The sequence below is a fragment of the Tauraco erythrolophus genome, chromosome 16 (assembly GCF_009769465.1).
Source record: "Tauraco erythrolophus isolate bTauEry1 chromosome 16, bTauEry1.pri, whole genome shotgun sequence".
In the NCBI taxonomy this organism is placed as follows: domain Eukaryota; kingdom Metazoa; phylum Chordata; class Aves; order Musophagiformes; family Musophagidae; genus Tauraco; species Tauraco erythrolophus.
Genome location: NC_141480.1, coordinates 21,471,431 through 21,484,010, shown reverse-complemented (window position 1 = coordinate 21,484,010; position 12,580 = coordinate 21,471,431). Strand labels below are relative to the sequence as shown.

Sequence of the window (12,580 nt, the reverse complement as noted above, 5' to 3'; positions counted from 1 at the left end):
CTAATCTGCTTTCTCCGGGAGCTTTAAAATGGCTTTGCTGCAGCCCTGGGGCATAATGGTGGTGCCCCCCTTCTCCATGACTCTAGCAGGGTGTCTCTGATGGTTGCCAAAACAATGTTTCCGTACCCTCTGGGAACAAAGATTTAAGCAGGTGAGGTGTGGCTGGGGAGAAGCGCCAAGCCTGGGAGTTCCTGTCCTCCCAGCAGTTACGGCTCGGATGGATGGACCTGCTCAGCGTGGCCGCGCGCCTCGGACGTGCTCCGGCGGCAGCTCTGCGGGCAGCCCTTGGTTTTCAGGCTGAAACCGTCGGTGCGGAGGCCAGTGCTGAGGGTGGCTGTAACGACGTGAAAACAAGTCTCTTGAGATTGGTGGGGCACTCTGCAGACCACGAAGCGACCATCAGAAGGTAGCAATTGTTAGAGCGTTCCCAAGTCAGACCAATTTCTTTCTGGGTTTTACAGTGTAGAGGCTCTCGTTCCCAAGCCAGCCATGAGTAGGCCAGTGCCCAGGAATGTGTGGTGGGCTTTCTTGGTAAATGGGGGAAAGTGAGGAATGCCCCTGTTTGCTTTGGAGAGGGGAAGCCTCAAGAATAGCCTTCTGTGCTTTAGCCTGGAGCAGATTTTACTTTGGATGAGTGTGCTGTTCTCTCATTCCATCGCTGGCGTACACGCACGTACTGAGGACACGATTTTCAACACGTGTTGTCACAGAAGCTACCCCTTGTTCCTAAGTGTGTGTGTAGCCAAGGTCAGGCCGTGGCTGGCTTTCAGCCCTGCTGGCTTCATGGCCTGATCTGCTCTAGGGCAGGCTCGCATGCTTCTGCTGCTGCAGTTCACGCAGGAGCCAAGCCAAAACCGACCGTGCAACCTGGGGCTTGGCTGCAATCGTGATTAACCAGTGTGTACAAAACCCCTCTGGCACAGATTGTCTGCAGGTTTGGGGCATTACTGGGGAGTAGATTGATTTTTATTGTCTTAATTTACTTGTCCTGGAAGGTGGTGTGTTGTTAGGTTGTTTTTTTGGGTGGGTTGTTTTGTGGTGTGTTTTTTTTTGCTATTTGTTTCCTCTTCTTCCCCACCTCAACTTTACAGGATCTGATGTTTGGGAATTCAGAGTGGTCATATCTCCTCCTCTTGCCACGGGATCACACTGTGGGTTTCACTAACTCTCCCTGGCCATCTACAAGTCCTTATAGCGGTCTTCCAGTACCTCAAGGGGGCCTACAAGAAAGATGGGGAGAGGCTGTTCAGGAGGGCCTGTTGTGATAGGACAAGGGGTAATGGTTTTAAAATAGAGGGAGGTAGATTCAGGTTGGATATTAGGAAAAAATTTTTTACCATGAGAGTGGTAGAACACTGGAACAGGTTGCCCAGAGAGGTGGTGGATGCTCCATCCCTGGAGATGTTCAAGGCCCGGTTGGATGAGGCCCTGAGCAACCTGATCTAGTTGGAGATATCCCTGTTCCTTGCAGGGGGGTTGGACTAGATGACCTTTGAAGGTCCCTTCCAGCCCTAACGATTCTATGATTCTAAGTCAGGAGTCCACATATTCTGTGCAGTCAAGAGAAAGACAATGAATGCTTCCAAGGGTCACGCGTTCCTAGAGGTGATCGTCTCCCTCTGCTTGCTGTAGAGGGAGGCTGGACACCTGGTGTGAGGACAGGTGGAGTATGGAAGTGAACTTAACATGAAGGATTAATAATTTGGGCTTGCACAAACCTTTTAGGAGGAAGCTGTGAAAGCTCCACGAATTATGGAGATTGGTGTGAAAGTGAGCTGCAGAACCTCATCAGGCCCCCTGTGAGGACTAAGGCAGGTGATAGACTTCATCTCACATGGCTTTGGGTGTCTGAGGCAGCTGCAGGGGTCTGGGCAGGTCCTTCTGGGCATGGGCATTTGGTCTTGGTGATGTTCCTGGGAAATGGGTTTCATCTTGGCTCTGCTTCAGGCCTGAGTCTGTGCCTTCACTGAGGGCTTGCTTCTGCTTTTGAGGCTGCAAAGCTGGAGGCTGAGCTTGCTTTCTGAGACATGAGCGGTCCAGCTGCCTGCCGAAGCTTGCTGTCAGCTGGGAGCATCCATAGGCACTCCATAGGAGAGCAGAGCACGGCATGGGCAGAGCTGTCAGCACCAGTCTACCCTCCACAGAGAGGTCCTTGTTTTGAAGAAGAGAGTAGCTTCTCCACCACACCCCCCATAGATCTGGCTGTCTTACAGGGAGGGGAATCTGCATTCTCATTTTTGATTTTTGAAACGAAAAAATAGTCTGAGCGATGAGAAAAATAGACTTTAAAATAATAATATGGTGAGAAGGTGTAATGGACACAGCTAACACTATCAGGACAAAATCCTTCCTTATGGAGAAGCCCTCTGACATTGGACTGGGGCTGTAGAAATTTAAGGTAAATACTGGAGGAACTGGGGCACAGCTAATGCTGCTCCAATTCTTTCTGTCCCCTAAACTGGCTCTGCTGATGGTAATGTGAATAACAGGCCTTGTTCTTTGCTTTCAAGGCTGAGATGAATCACTGACTTAACTTATTTCTTTATGCTGAAAGCTTCACAGTCGTATTGTTTGTCAAAAGTGAGGATAGCAAAAGGATTGGATTCTGACAGCTGAACTCCATGTGTTTTCTGTGCTGTTTCTCTTTTATCTGACTCTTGTCATCTCTCATCCCGGATGAAGGAAAGTTGGTTGTGTGCAGCCAGCACCTTGCAGCTTTAGAAGGGAACAAATGCTTGTCGATAATCACAGGAAAGGAGGTGTGTTTTTTGAAATACTGGTTCTGATTCTGATGGTAATTTGTTAGAGATCAAATAAGAGTACGTTCCCCTTTGAGAGTTGCGCAAGAAGCTTGTCCTGTGTTAAATAGTGCACGAGTCACTGGTTGCAAAACACCCGTTGTCATCTTAGAGGTGTAGAAAGACGAGATCCTCACATCTAAGAGGGGATGCCCTGCTCTCCGAAAGGCCTTCCACTGGTTTAGACCTGGGATGGCTTGTAAAAACTCTAACACCTCCCCACGCTTCTGTGAAGAGGCTGGCTTTGGTTGAACGGTGTGTGTTCACGACATCACGGGTATGCGTGTGCAAGGCTGTGTCTGTCGTTGGAGCAATCCTTCCCTGCAGCGGGCTGTCAGACTCCCAGATTTTTGCAAGCAACTGCTTAATTAGTAATTCTTTGTTAGTCTTCCCTACGCTGCAGACTGCAAAGTAAGCACTCAGACTAGCTGAGAGGGCAAAGGCTTCATGGAGGGAGAACTGGAATTTGATGACTCTCACTGTTCCTACCTTTATTTTTAGGCGGATAATTGTAGATTTTTAAAAGCAGGAGAATAATTAACGTGGGTGTTGATTGCTTCCTTTTAAATTCATTAGAAGCTAGTTATAGAGATGCTGTCAAAAGAAATGTATCCTAGAACTCCTTTTAGGATTTTTTTTTTTGAAGGGGGAGGTGGAGTTTGCTCTTATTTAAAAAAAAAAAAAAAAAAAAGGAAAAAGCTTTTCAGGCAAACTTTGCCAGTATGCTCGCATTCCTTTGTAATTCAGGGGAAAGTGAAATACATTATGCATCAATAAAAAAACTACTTCTGCATCTAAATGGTTTTGTCCATCCAGGAGCCTACGTTTAGTCATCTGGGTCTGAAAATGCTGCTTGTTTCCTCTGATTAGCATCAAGCTGCTTTTATGATTACGTTGAAATCATTTTCACACGAAGTTGGTAGATAAGTCTGTCTTTGTCATTTTAAACCAGGGTCTGATTCATTGTCAAAGCTCTCCTTTGTGCTTATGGCTGCAGAAGTATCCAAAGCAACCAGCCGAGCTGGATGCGGGTCTCTCTCCAAATTCTTCCTCGCATGAGTAATAGTTAGTCACAAACCCAGGGCTGCTGTCCTGGCCTTAGTCACCAGGCTCATGCAGTGGCTCCTTGCTGTCCTTTCTGCCAGGCAGCTCTGGGGAGGATCTGTGCCTGATAAACCTCCGTCCTGCCCCATCTCCTCCATCTCGCCCGGGGAGAACAGGAAGCGATTATTTGGCAAGCGTGCTCCTGCGTGTAGGAGAGCAGACCCACCCCTGAGTCACTTTGCAAAGCCACACCTTGCTCCCCAGGTATGCGGGGAGCCCGGCAGGCTTCCTGCTGGCCCAGTCCTGCCCTCCTCTGTCTGCTCACGTGTTCCGGGCGGGTATGTGGCTGCTGTCTGCCTGTGAGGCAGCTGAGGTCAAGGGTGTCTGAATTAGGGGGCAATGCTGGTTAGCTGGGAGTTTACATCATCGTTTTGTTGATGATTTGTTGTCTTTGAAATCTATGGAAGTAATTTTTCTTTTAAAACGGCCTTGTTTGGCTGGGACTGCAAGAGATGAAAGGTGTGGTATGATTTTGCAAAAGTCATATTGCTAGAAGGTATTCCCATGAGCCGTACTGGCTCTACAGGACAGCAGAAACCAAAGCACCGAATTAGGGAACTTACCACGTTTTGCAAGAGGCGGTTTGGTGAGGGATGCTTCCGCCAACGCAAGTCGTGGGGATTTTCGGTATCTGGGTGGGTTTTGGCTCTGCACGTTCTCTGTGTCTGACCTGACTCTGCTGCTGTGAGCCTGGTTGGGTGCAGCGTCTGACCTCAGGTGATGTGCCTCCGAACACTGCTCTAAATGGGTAACTTTGCCAAGGAGGGGTGTCCCTAAAGGGATCTTCTGAGTTGATAGTATATTTCTGCTGCCACCTACTGAAAGGTTCCCAGTTGGCTTACTTTCGAAGTAGTTAACATCAGGTTAGGGTGCAGGAGTTCACTGGGAGAATCTGTCATTTCCCAGTCAGAGAGCAACTGTCTCCACCTCTACGGAACGCACTGTCGCGTGGCTCAGACCACAGGTATGTGCATCGTGGTCCTGGCGGGGCTGGGGCGCGGGGACAGAAAGGCTGCTCTGCAGGCAGGTGTTCCTGTCTGTTGTGTTGGCCCTTCTTCTCTTGAAAGGAGCCTCCCTTGGTACCAAGTGTGGAAAACAGTGAGTGCTTTTCCAAATGGGCTTTTCCAGACTGTTCCTCAGGGTTTCAAGGTGCTGTGATAACGATGGGGGAAGCTGTGCTGGCTGTGCTGCAGGTAGGATCAATACACAGTGGAGGTGGATTTGCACCAGCAGTTCTTTAGGCAGGTGCTTCTAAAGATCCTCCTGAGTTGGCAAGTGCGCTCGTATGCTTGATGTCTTCTCTTCTTCATTCTGATCCAGATGGTTTTGAAGTGACTGAGGGTCTTTGTTACCTTCTGGAAAGAATGGCTAGGGGAAAACCCAGGGATCTGAATCATCACTTCTCCTCTTAGGTAAATGGCATCACTGTGCTTCTGTCAGCAGCTGTCATCAGAAACCAGCTGGGCTCCCTTCCGATTCCAGTTCACTCACTCTTGAGCAAACTCTGGGCAACTTCCTGAGAGCAATAACTGCTTGGAAAGTCTTGAAGTGTATCTAAATATTTGGTGGTTGCTGTAGCATGGTAATTCCCAATGTTTACGTGTGCCACAGTGCTGGGTGGACCCATCGGGGCGTAGGACTGCCTGCAGACCCACCCCGCCCCATCGCTAGTGCCCACAGTTTGTTTCTCCTGAAGCAGAAGTAGCCGGGTGCTGTTCCCGCAGGTCCGCCTCCTTCTCACTTACAGGTTCCAAGTGAAATCCCGTTAAACAGAGCACATGTCCTTGGCACATCATCTCCTGTGATCTCAGGCTGACCAAAATGTTTGCCTTGCCCATGGTGCTTGTGATGACGGCACGGTGTGCTGTTCTCTGGCAAGGAGGGTTTGGGCAGTTCCAGCCGCCCTAGCAGCAGTGGTGGCCTCGAGCGAGGGCAGCTCGCACTGCTGCTGCTGCCTGGCCTCCAGCATGTGGGCAGCAGAGCTGGCTTTCCTCTTGGGAAAGATCCTTCCCTAGACAAGTGTGTGCTCCCAGCTCTATCTCAGGATCTGCTGATCAGTTTCCCAAAGCGTGCGCACACCGAGCCCTCAAGGAATGCCAAAAATGACCTGGGTTAACTTTGGGAGATTGAGGAACTCTGGGGTGGCAGGTTTCTTGAGGCTGTGTCACAAGTTGGGTTGTATCAAGGCTCCTGTTTGAGGCCCTGCATCATGCTTGAAGACTCTGCAGCATTCCTCGACAAAAGCCGCCTAAGTGCGAGAGTGGGATGCCAGCATCTGGCGGCTGGTAGCCAAGTGTGCTGCGAGCCGTGAGGAGGGAGGTGTTCTCTGGGAAGGAAACAGCCAGCTCATTTCATCCTCACAAGTTGGATGTAAAACAAGTTTGTAGAAAAACAGTTGTGTGGTGTGGTGGTTTTTTTTTAAAGAAAAAGAAGGCTGACATGAGAAGGCATTTTCCAATACCAGATCCTTAAATTTCCATGGAAACTTTTTTTTGTTTGGGTTTAAGCATATTTGTGTTCACAGGTCAAGGGTTGAAGCTCTCTTTCTCTTGCTGAGGTGAAGAGAGAGAAGCATTCTCCTTCAAGGAATTTGAAGAGCAAAAGGAGCAGATGTTGAATGAGGAAGGGCTGCTTGAAGCGGGAAGGTCACCTGTGAGCGTGCGGCAGCAGGGATAAAGTGCTGGTTTGGCTCCCTGCTGGGAGCAGAAGGCTGCCGTGGCGCTGGGAGCCGGGCGGGCATGCTGTGAGACGCCGTGCTGAGCTGCCCGCTCGGGAAAAGGCTCCGCAGACACGGGGGTCCGGCCAGCGGCTGACCAGCTCTCTCCGAAGGCAGAGGTGTCTGAATCCCAGTGCCGGGGGAAATACGCTGCTTTGATCACCGGAAGCCTGTCCGAGAGGGGCTGGTGAATAGTTTTTCCTTGCTGTGGAATGCGTGGATGCTGGCTCTTTAATCTGCCAGGAATGTAAGGTCCGAGTGCGTCACCGTGCTGCTCGGCGAAGCACCGGCTGTGCTAGCAGCGTGATGCAATGGGAACGGAGATGGGAGGCGTGAGCAGGAGGTGGCTTCCCGCTGTGCCAAAAGGCCACGGGCCACCTCTGTTAACCACAACTCCTTTTCTTCTTGAGGTGTGAACTGTAATTGTGTTTGCATTAAATCCGGTATTTCCTCAGCCACTGCCAAAAGAAGACAGCGTGGAGCCGGTCAGGGAGCGAGCGCTGCCTGTGCTGGAGCGAGGCGCAAGGGAGAGCGGTGGTGTGGCACGACGGCAGGGGCAGCGTTGGTGGCATTGCTTTTGCTGTAAGCACCAGCACCAGGCACAGGCTCGTGGCTCCGGCGCGTGTCGGTAGGAAGTGTGTGCTGAGGGATGGCTGGTGGGCACTGCTGCGTGCACGGGCTGGGGCCAGGCAAGCTGGCAGTTCCAGAGCTTCAGCTTTGTATGCAGGGGGCAACCAGGGCTGGCAGCAGCTGCCCAGTGCTGCCTGAGAGCAGAGCGTGGTGGCGGTGGGCACTGCAGCACACTGTCCTTGCTGGGGTTACGGGGTCCTGCCCAAGGCAGCTGCCTTGCCCTTCCTTGGGCAGGGCTGGGGTTGGTAGTGCCCTCCCTGCCGGGCTGTGCGACAACTTCTGCGGGGCTGTCGGCTGCACAGCCACCCTTCTCCTGGGAAGGGTTCCCAGGAGATCGATGGGTGTTGTGTGTTGGATGGGGCTGCGTGAGCAGCTGGTCCTATTTTTGGCTGCATCTCTGATGGCATGGCAGGCAGTGCTTTTCCTGTGCACAGCTGGACTGAAACCCCGCATGGGTTAGCCCCTCACCCTGCACACCACCTGGTTTAGGAAGGTGTGGAAGTAGGGAAGGCTCCCAAGAGCTGGGACGGGGAGAGTAAGGGCCAGGCTTGGTGGCACCATCTGCAGTCAGGTGCAGGAGAGCCTTGGAGGCCCTGGTAGGTGCTGGAAGGTCCACCTGGGGTGGGGTTCGCTCTGCTGCCCAAAGAAGAGTTCTTGACCATCTCTTCTTGCCCTCCAACTTGGTGCGAGGCAGCCACTAGCATGGCAAACCTACTTCCAGAAAGCAGTTTTAAGTGAGAATGTTCCTTTTGGATTAGTTTTCAGGCAGATCATCAGGGCTGTGGTTTGTCTTGCTCTCAAGCACTGCAGCCCTTCCTGGCCAGAGAAGGTGACTGGTTGGCAGTGAGATGAGTTTAAACCAATTACCAGCCTACAGGCTGAGAGGCACTGACTGTGCTCGCTTTTTGGGAGCATCTCCTGCAGTTTCGCACCCTACCAGCTGTTCTGCATGTGGCCCAGACCTTGCTAGCCTGTCACAGTAGCCCTGTGTTCATCTCGTGTCCTAGTGCAGGTGGCAGTGCCCTTCTGTGTGGGGACAGAGTGGGGCAGAAGGGGCACCGAGGGGTTGTCACTGCAAATAGGGGTTGGATGAGAACTGCTGGGTGGCCTGTGGTGGAACAATCGAGAGTGCAGGAGCTTGTCCTGTACTGGAGCTGGGCAGCTGACTTGGTTTCAGAGCGTGTGTGAAGCGTGCTGCTCGCCTGGAAATCCGTAGCTGCAAATCCTGCTTCCTTCCCACGTGCCTTCGGCCACCTTCGGGGCGGCCTTTCGCTCCGCTCCCGCAGTGGAGAGGCGTCTCGTGTGCTGGAGGGACCTGCAGCCTCAGGTCATTCCTCCCTGCGTGGGGGTCACCGTGCGTGGGTCACGGAAACAGCGCGGCGTTTCTGCAGCCTCCGCGAGCAGCGGGGCGGTGGGGCTGGCGGGGCGGTGGGGCTGGCGGGGCGCGTGCTGCCCTGGCCACGCGGGCGGTCAGGAGCTGTGGCTCCTCAACAAGCTCCAGCAGCGCTCCAGAAGCGTGTTTTGCAGTGTGGTGAATAAATAGCAAGTGGATGTGGCAGTGGCCAACCAGGAGGAGCCGGCCCCTTGTTTGTCAGCCGGTGCCTGGCTGCAGCCAGCCTCTTCCTGCCGTGCTGTTTCCTCCTTCGCTGCTTCGCCATGCTCTTGGCGGAACTGCTGGGGAGATGCCAGCACCTCGTGGCATCGCCTGGCCTCTCTGCGGAGTGTGGCCGTGTTCGTAAGCTGTGAGTTCGGGCTTTTCTAGGAGCTGAGTGGCATGTGTCACCTTCACCCCACCACCCTCCCAAAGCAAGTCTGCTTTCCCGGTCCTGCCCGGAGACTGTGGCTCAGGCAGCGGTACTGTGCTGTTTGGGGTACCCACCTCGTCCAGCTGGAGCAGGCAGGTGTGTGTGGGCAGCTCACACACTGCTGATATGGGGTGTGGGTCAGAGCTCAGTCTGCAGCTTGCCGGTTGTGCAGCCCCTGAAGTCAGCATCTTGCTGTGCAGGGCCAGTGTGTTGCAGTGTCCTGTTGGGCACCTGGCTGGGGAGCGCTGGAGTTACTGGTGTGGAAGGAGTATCAGAGGCTGCAGGGAGCAGCAGCCTTTGATGTCATGAGGAGTGGCGAACACACCTTCGCTCAACAGCTGCATCTGTTTCCCTGTGATGAGCTCACACCTAGCAGCCATGGGCTGGCTGGAGAAGTGGTGTCAGAGGACGCAGGGTTAACTAGGGCTGCAAGTCAAGGTCAAGTGCAACTGAAAGCCTGTGAGTTCAGGGAAGCTTTGAGGTGGAGTCTGAGGCTGTGGTAGTGTTCCTCCCACCAGGAGCAGATACCACCAGCCTGGCTGGCCTGGCTGGACCAGAACAGCCTCCAGGGATGACTTGAGACCATCTCGGGGCTCTCGGAGAGCTGGGGTGAGTAGGCAGCGTGTCAGCCGGCTTGCTCACGGCGCTGCTCCCTGGGACGGCGCACCAGGGACAGACAGAGTTTCCTGTCTAGACCCCAGTCATCACGGTGAGGAGGGCTTTGCATGCAAGCTCCTGCGCTTTCTCCTGTGATTACCAAAGCAGAAACCAGACCACAGCTCCTCAGGAAGGAACACTTCACTTCTGCCACGTGTCTTGGAAAACGCGGTGACTGTCTGCTCCGCGCTTGCCTCGATTCGGGCTGTCAGAGTGGCAGCCAGCTGCTGTGCTGGCTCCGGCACTGCCGGCCTGCCGGAGAGCTCGGGGAGCGCGCAGCCCCTGCGGCTGTGGGCGCAGGGTTTCCTTTGACACCCAGGGATGCCCCTTGAGCCCAGGGATGAGTCTCTGTGGAGGCTGCTTTCGGGAGAAAGGAGCAGAAGTACCAGGACCAGCCTGGATCCCGTTGCCTCAGTGTGACAGGAAATACAAATACCCTGAATCCTCCCTGCCTGGGGCTGCGGGCGATGCTGAAGTGTGTAGCTCCAGCACCCCTGCTCCTTGGGGAGGGCAGAGCATGCCACCGCATGGGAGTGGCAGCATGGATCCATGTAGGCATGACAGCCATGAACACTCCTGCACTGTGCCAGGCCATGTTAGTGCTCAGGGTCCCTTGTCCTTGGGGAGGTGGGGCCCAAAGGGTCCCCAGTATGGCTTCCCCACAGGACACTTGAGATCCCGCTGTGCTAGGAGAACAGAGCCGTCCTTTGCAGCCTGCCAGCTCCTGGCTGCGTGTGGAGGCTTCCCCGTGCCACGGCAGGGCTGCCCAGCTCTCCTGAGGTTGCTGGGGCCAGCTTGCCCATGGAGAGCTGCTCTCTGGAAATGTCTCTTGCTGCCTGGTGGGCGCGAGGGGGAGTGGAGAGGACCAAGTCAGAGCAGTTCACAGACTCATTTAATTCCATAAAAAGAATATTTCAGTCATAAGCGAACGCACAGAAGTCAGCTCTGCTGAGGCTGCTCCCTCCCACTCAGTGGAGCTCAGGCCTGCGCAGGTTTTCCGGGACCTGTCTCCCCTCACAGCCTTCAGATTGAGTTCCCTGGGTGTGAAATCCCTCAGCGTCGGTCTGGGCAGCGTGAGAACGGCGCAGCGACGGCAGAAGTCCTGCCGGTGCGTCAGCAAGTCGTTGGTAGTGGGAACCCACGCTGCACCGCCTCTTCCAGCGGTTTCCTGGAAAGCAGCTCTTGTAAGCAAGAGGGATCCTGCGTGCCTGGGGCCTGCAGGAGAGGGACAAGGAGACCTTTGCCCTGCCCACAGCCGTGGCTGTTGCTGACAACCTTTACTGACGGGCTTTTATTTAAACAGTATCTGGAAACGGGGCTGGGAGAGATGCCCTCATGGCATGGGCATTTCGGCCGAGTGTATGGAAGTGTCGCTGCAGGTCTGCTGCGAGGGGATGGACGGGCATCGATGGCAGCAGGACTGTCCCACGTGCTAATGAACTTTCCTTCAGCATTATGGGTCCCAGCTGCCCCTGGGCTCACAGGAGTCAGGGGCTTGGGAAGTCATTCATGCCATGCTGTGGCTGGAGAGGCAGGTGCTGGAGCCGATGGCAGAGCGCTCCATGCTGCGGCCCAGACTCCTGCAATTTAGTCGTAATGCTGCCAGTGCTTATGGGTACCCGGCTCGGCCCGGACACCGAGCTCCGTCGAGCTCCCCAAGCCTGCAGGAAGGTGCTCGGCATGTGGCTGTAGCCACCGCGGGGCAGTGGGAGTGTGGTGCCACGGTGGTCCCCAGCAGTTTTTGCTGAGGACACTGTGAGTAGAGCAAGCCCTGTGCCAGCGTGCACCAAGTGCCACCCGTGTGCCCCCGAGGGCTCTCCCTATGGACTTCTGGGAGCCTCCCTGAGGGTCCCCGCAGCCTGCTGGCGAAGTGCAGCTGCAGCAGTGCTCTCCGTGCTGCCGCTGGCGGAGCTCCGCATCCAGCAGCAAGGGCGGCCCGTGCTGGCACAGCAGTGCCTTCTGCTGGCCCGGAGTCTGCCAGAGACTGGTGTGTCTGTTTGGAAACCTGGACAAAATAGTCAAAAGAGACAAACGCTGATTTTTTTCCAGTCACCCAGGAGCACCCAGTCTAGCAGGAAAAAATGCTGCACGTTGAATTCCTGTCTTGGGCTGCACAGCTTTGGGCTGCTTCCCTGCCCAGCCTAATTGCAAGCGATTAGGGAAACACACGTGTTTGGGGATGATGCCAGGGAACGTGTGATAGGAAGGAGAGGCTGGGAAAAAGAGCCTTTTTTCACCCAAATGCGAAAGGATTTTGCTGTTGTCTCCCTGAGGAGGCCTCAGTGTGTTAACTTCCCTCTAGGTTCCAAGTGTTACAGGATCTGCTTTCCTCTTCCTTCCGTGCTACAGTTAACGGATCCCACTTTCTGCAGCTCTGCTGCTGCACCAGCTCCTACAGCTCCCAGATGGTGGATTCAGGGGGAATAAAATTCCAAGTCTGTAAACATTGCCCAGGCTAAATGTTAACTCCTCAGGATGCTCCGGAAAGGAACAGCCACTGTCCTCACCTGAGGAAACTCCCAGGGTCCTGCATCCCCTCGGCAGGCTGCTCCCAGGCAGGCCCCAAGCGCCTCTTGACCCCTGCACCCTGGCACAGGCTGGCAGTGCCAGGCTGGACCTTAACTCTCCTCTGGGTTTTCTGCCTTGCAGCAGAAGAAGTCGTACCTGGAGCGGAGCGTGAAGGAAGCAGAAGACAACATCCGGGAGATGCTGATGGCCCGAAGGGCGCAGTAGCTGTGTGGTTTCCCCCATGGCCCCCGCAGCACCTTGGGGTGGCTGTGGGCACCTCTGTCCACCTGCTGCTCCCCGCCACCCGCCTGCCTGAGCCCCGTTCCAGAGCAGTTTCAATAAAACTCTGCTGTGGAGCCGGA

General features: G+C 54.5%; 1 protein-coding gene across 1 annotated transcript in view; it reads left to right on the top strand.

Annotated features, from left to right (window-relative positions):
* PFDN1 (prefoldin subunit 1) overlaps positions 1 to 12,580 on the top strand; it is a 33,442-nt gene extending 20,862 nt beyond the window's left edge. Inside the window, exon 4 of the mRNA XM_086621602.1 lies at positions 12,360 to 12,580. Within this exon, the coding sequence (XP_086477728.1) occupies positions 12,360 to 12,443 (84 nt within the window). The 3' untranslated portion in view covers positions 12,444 to 12,580. The remainder of the gene's footprint in view (positions 1 to 12,359) is intronic.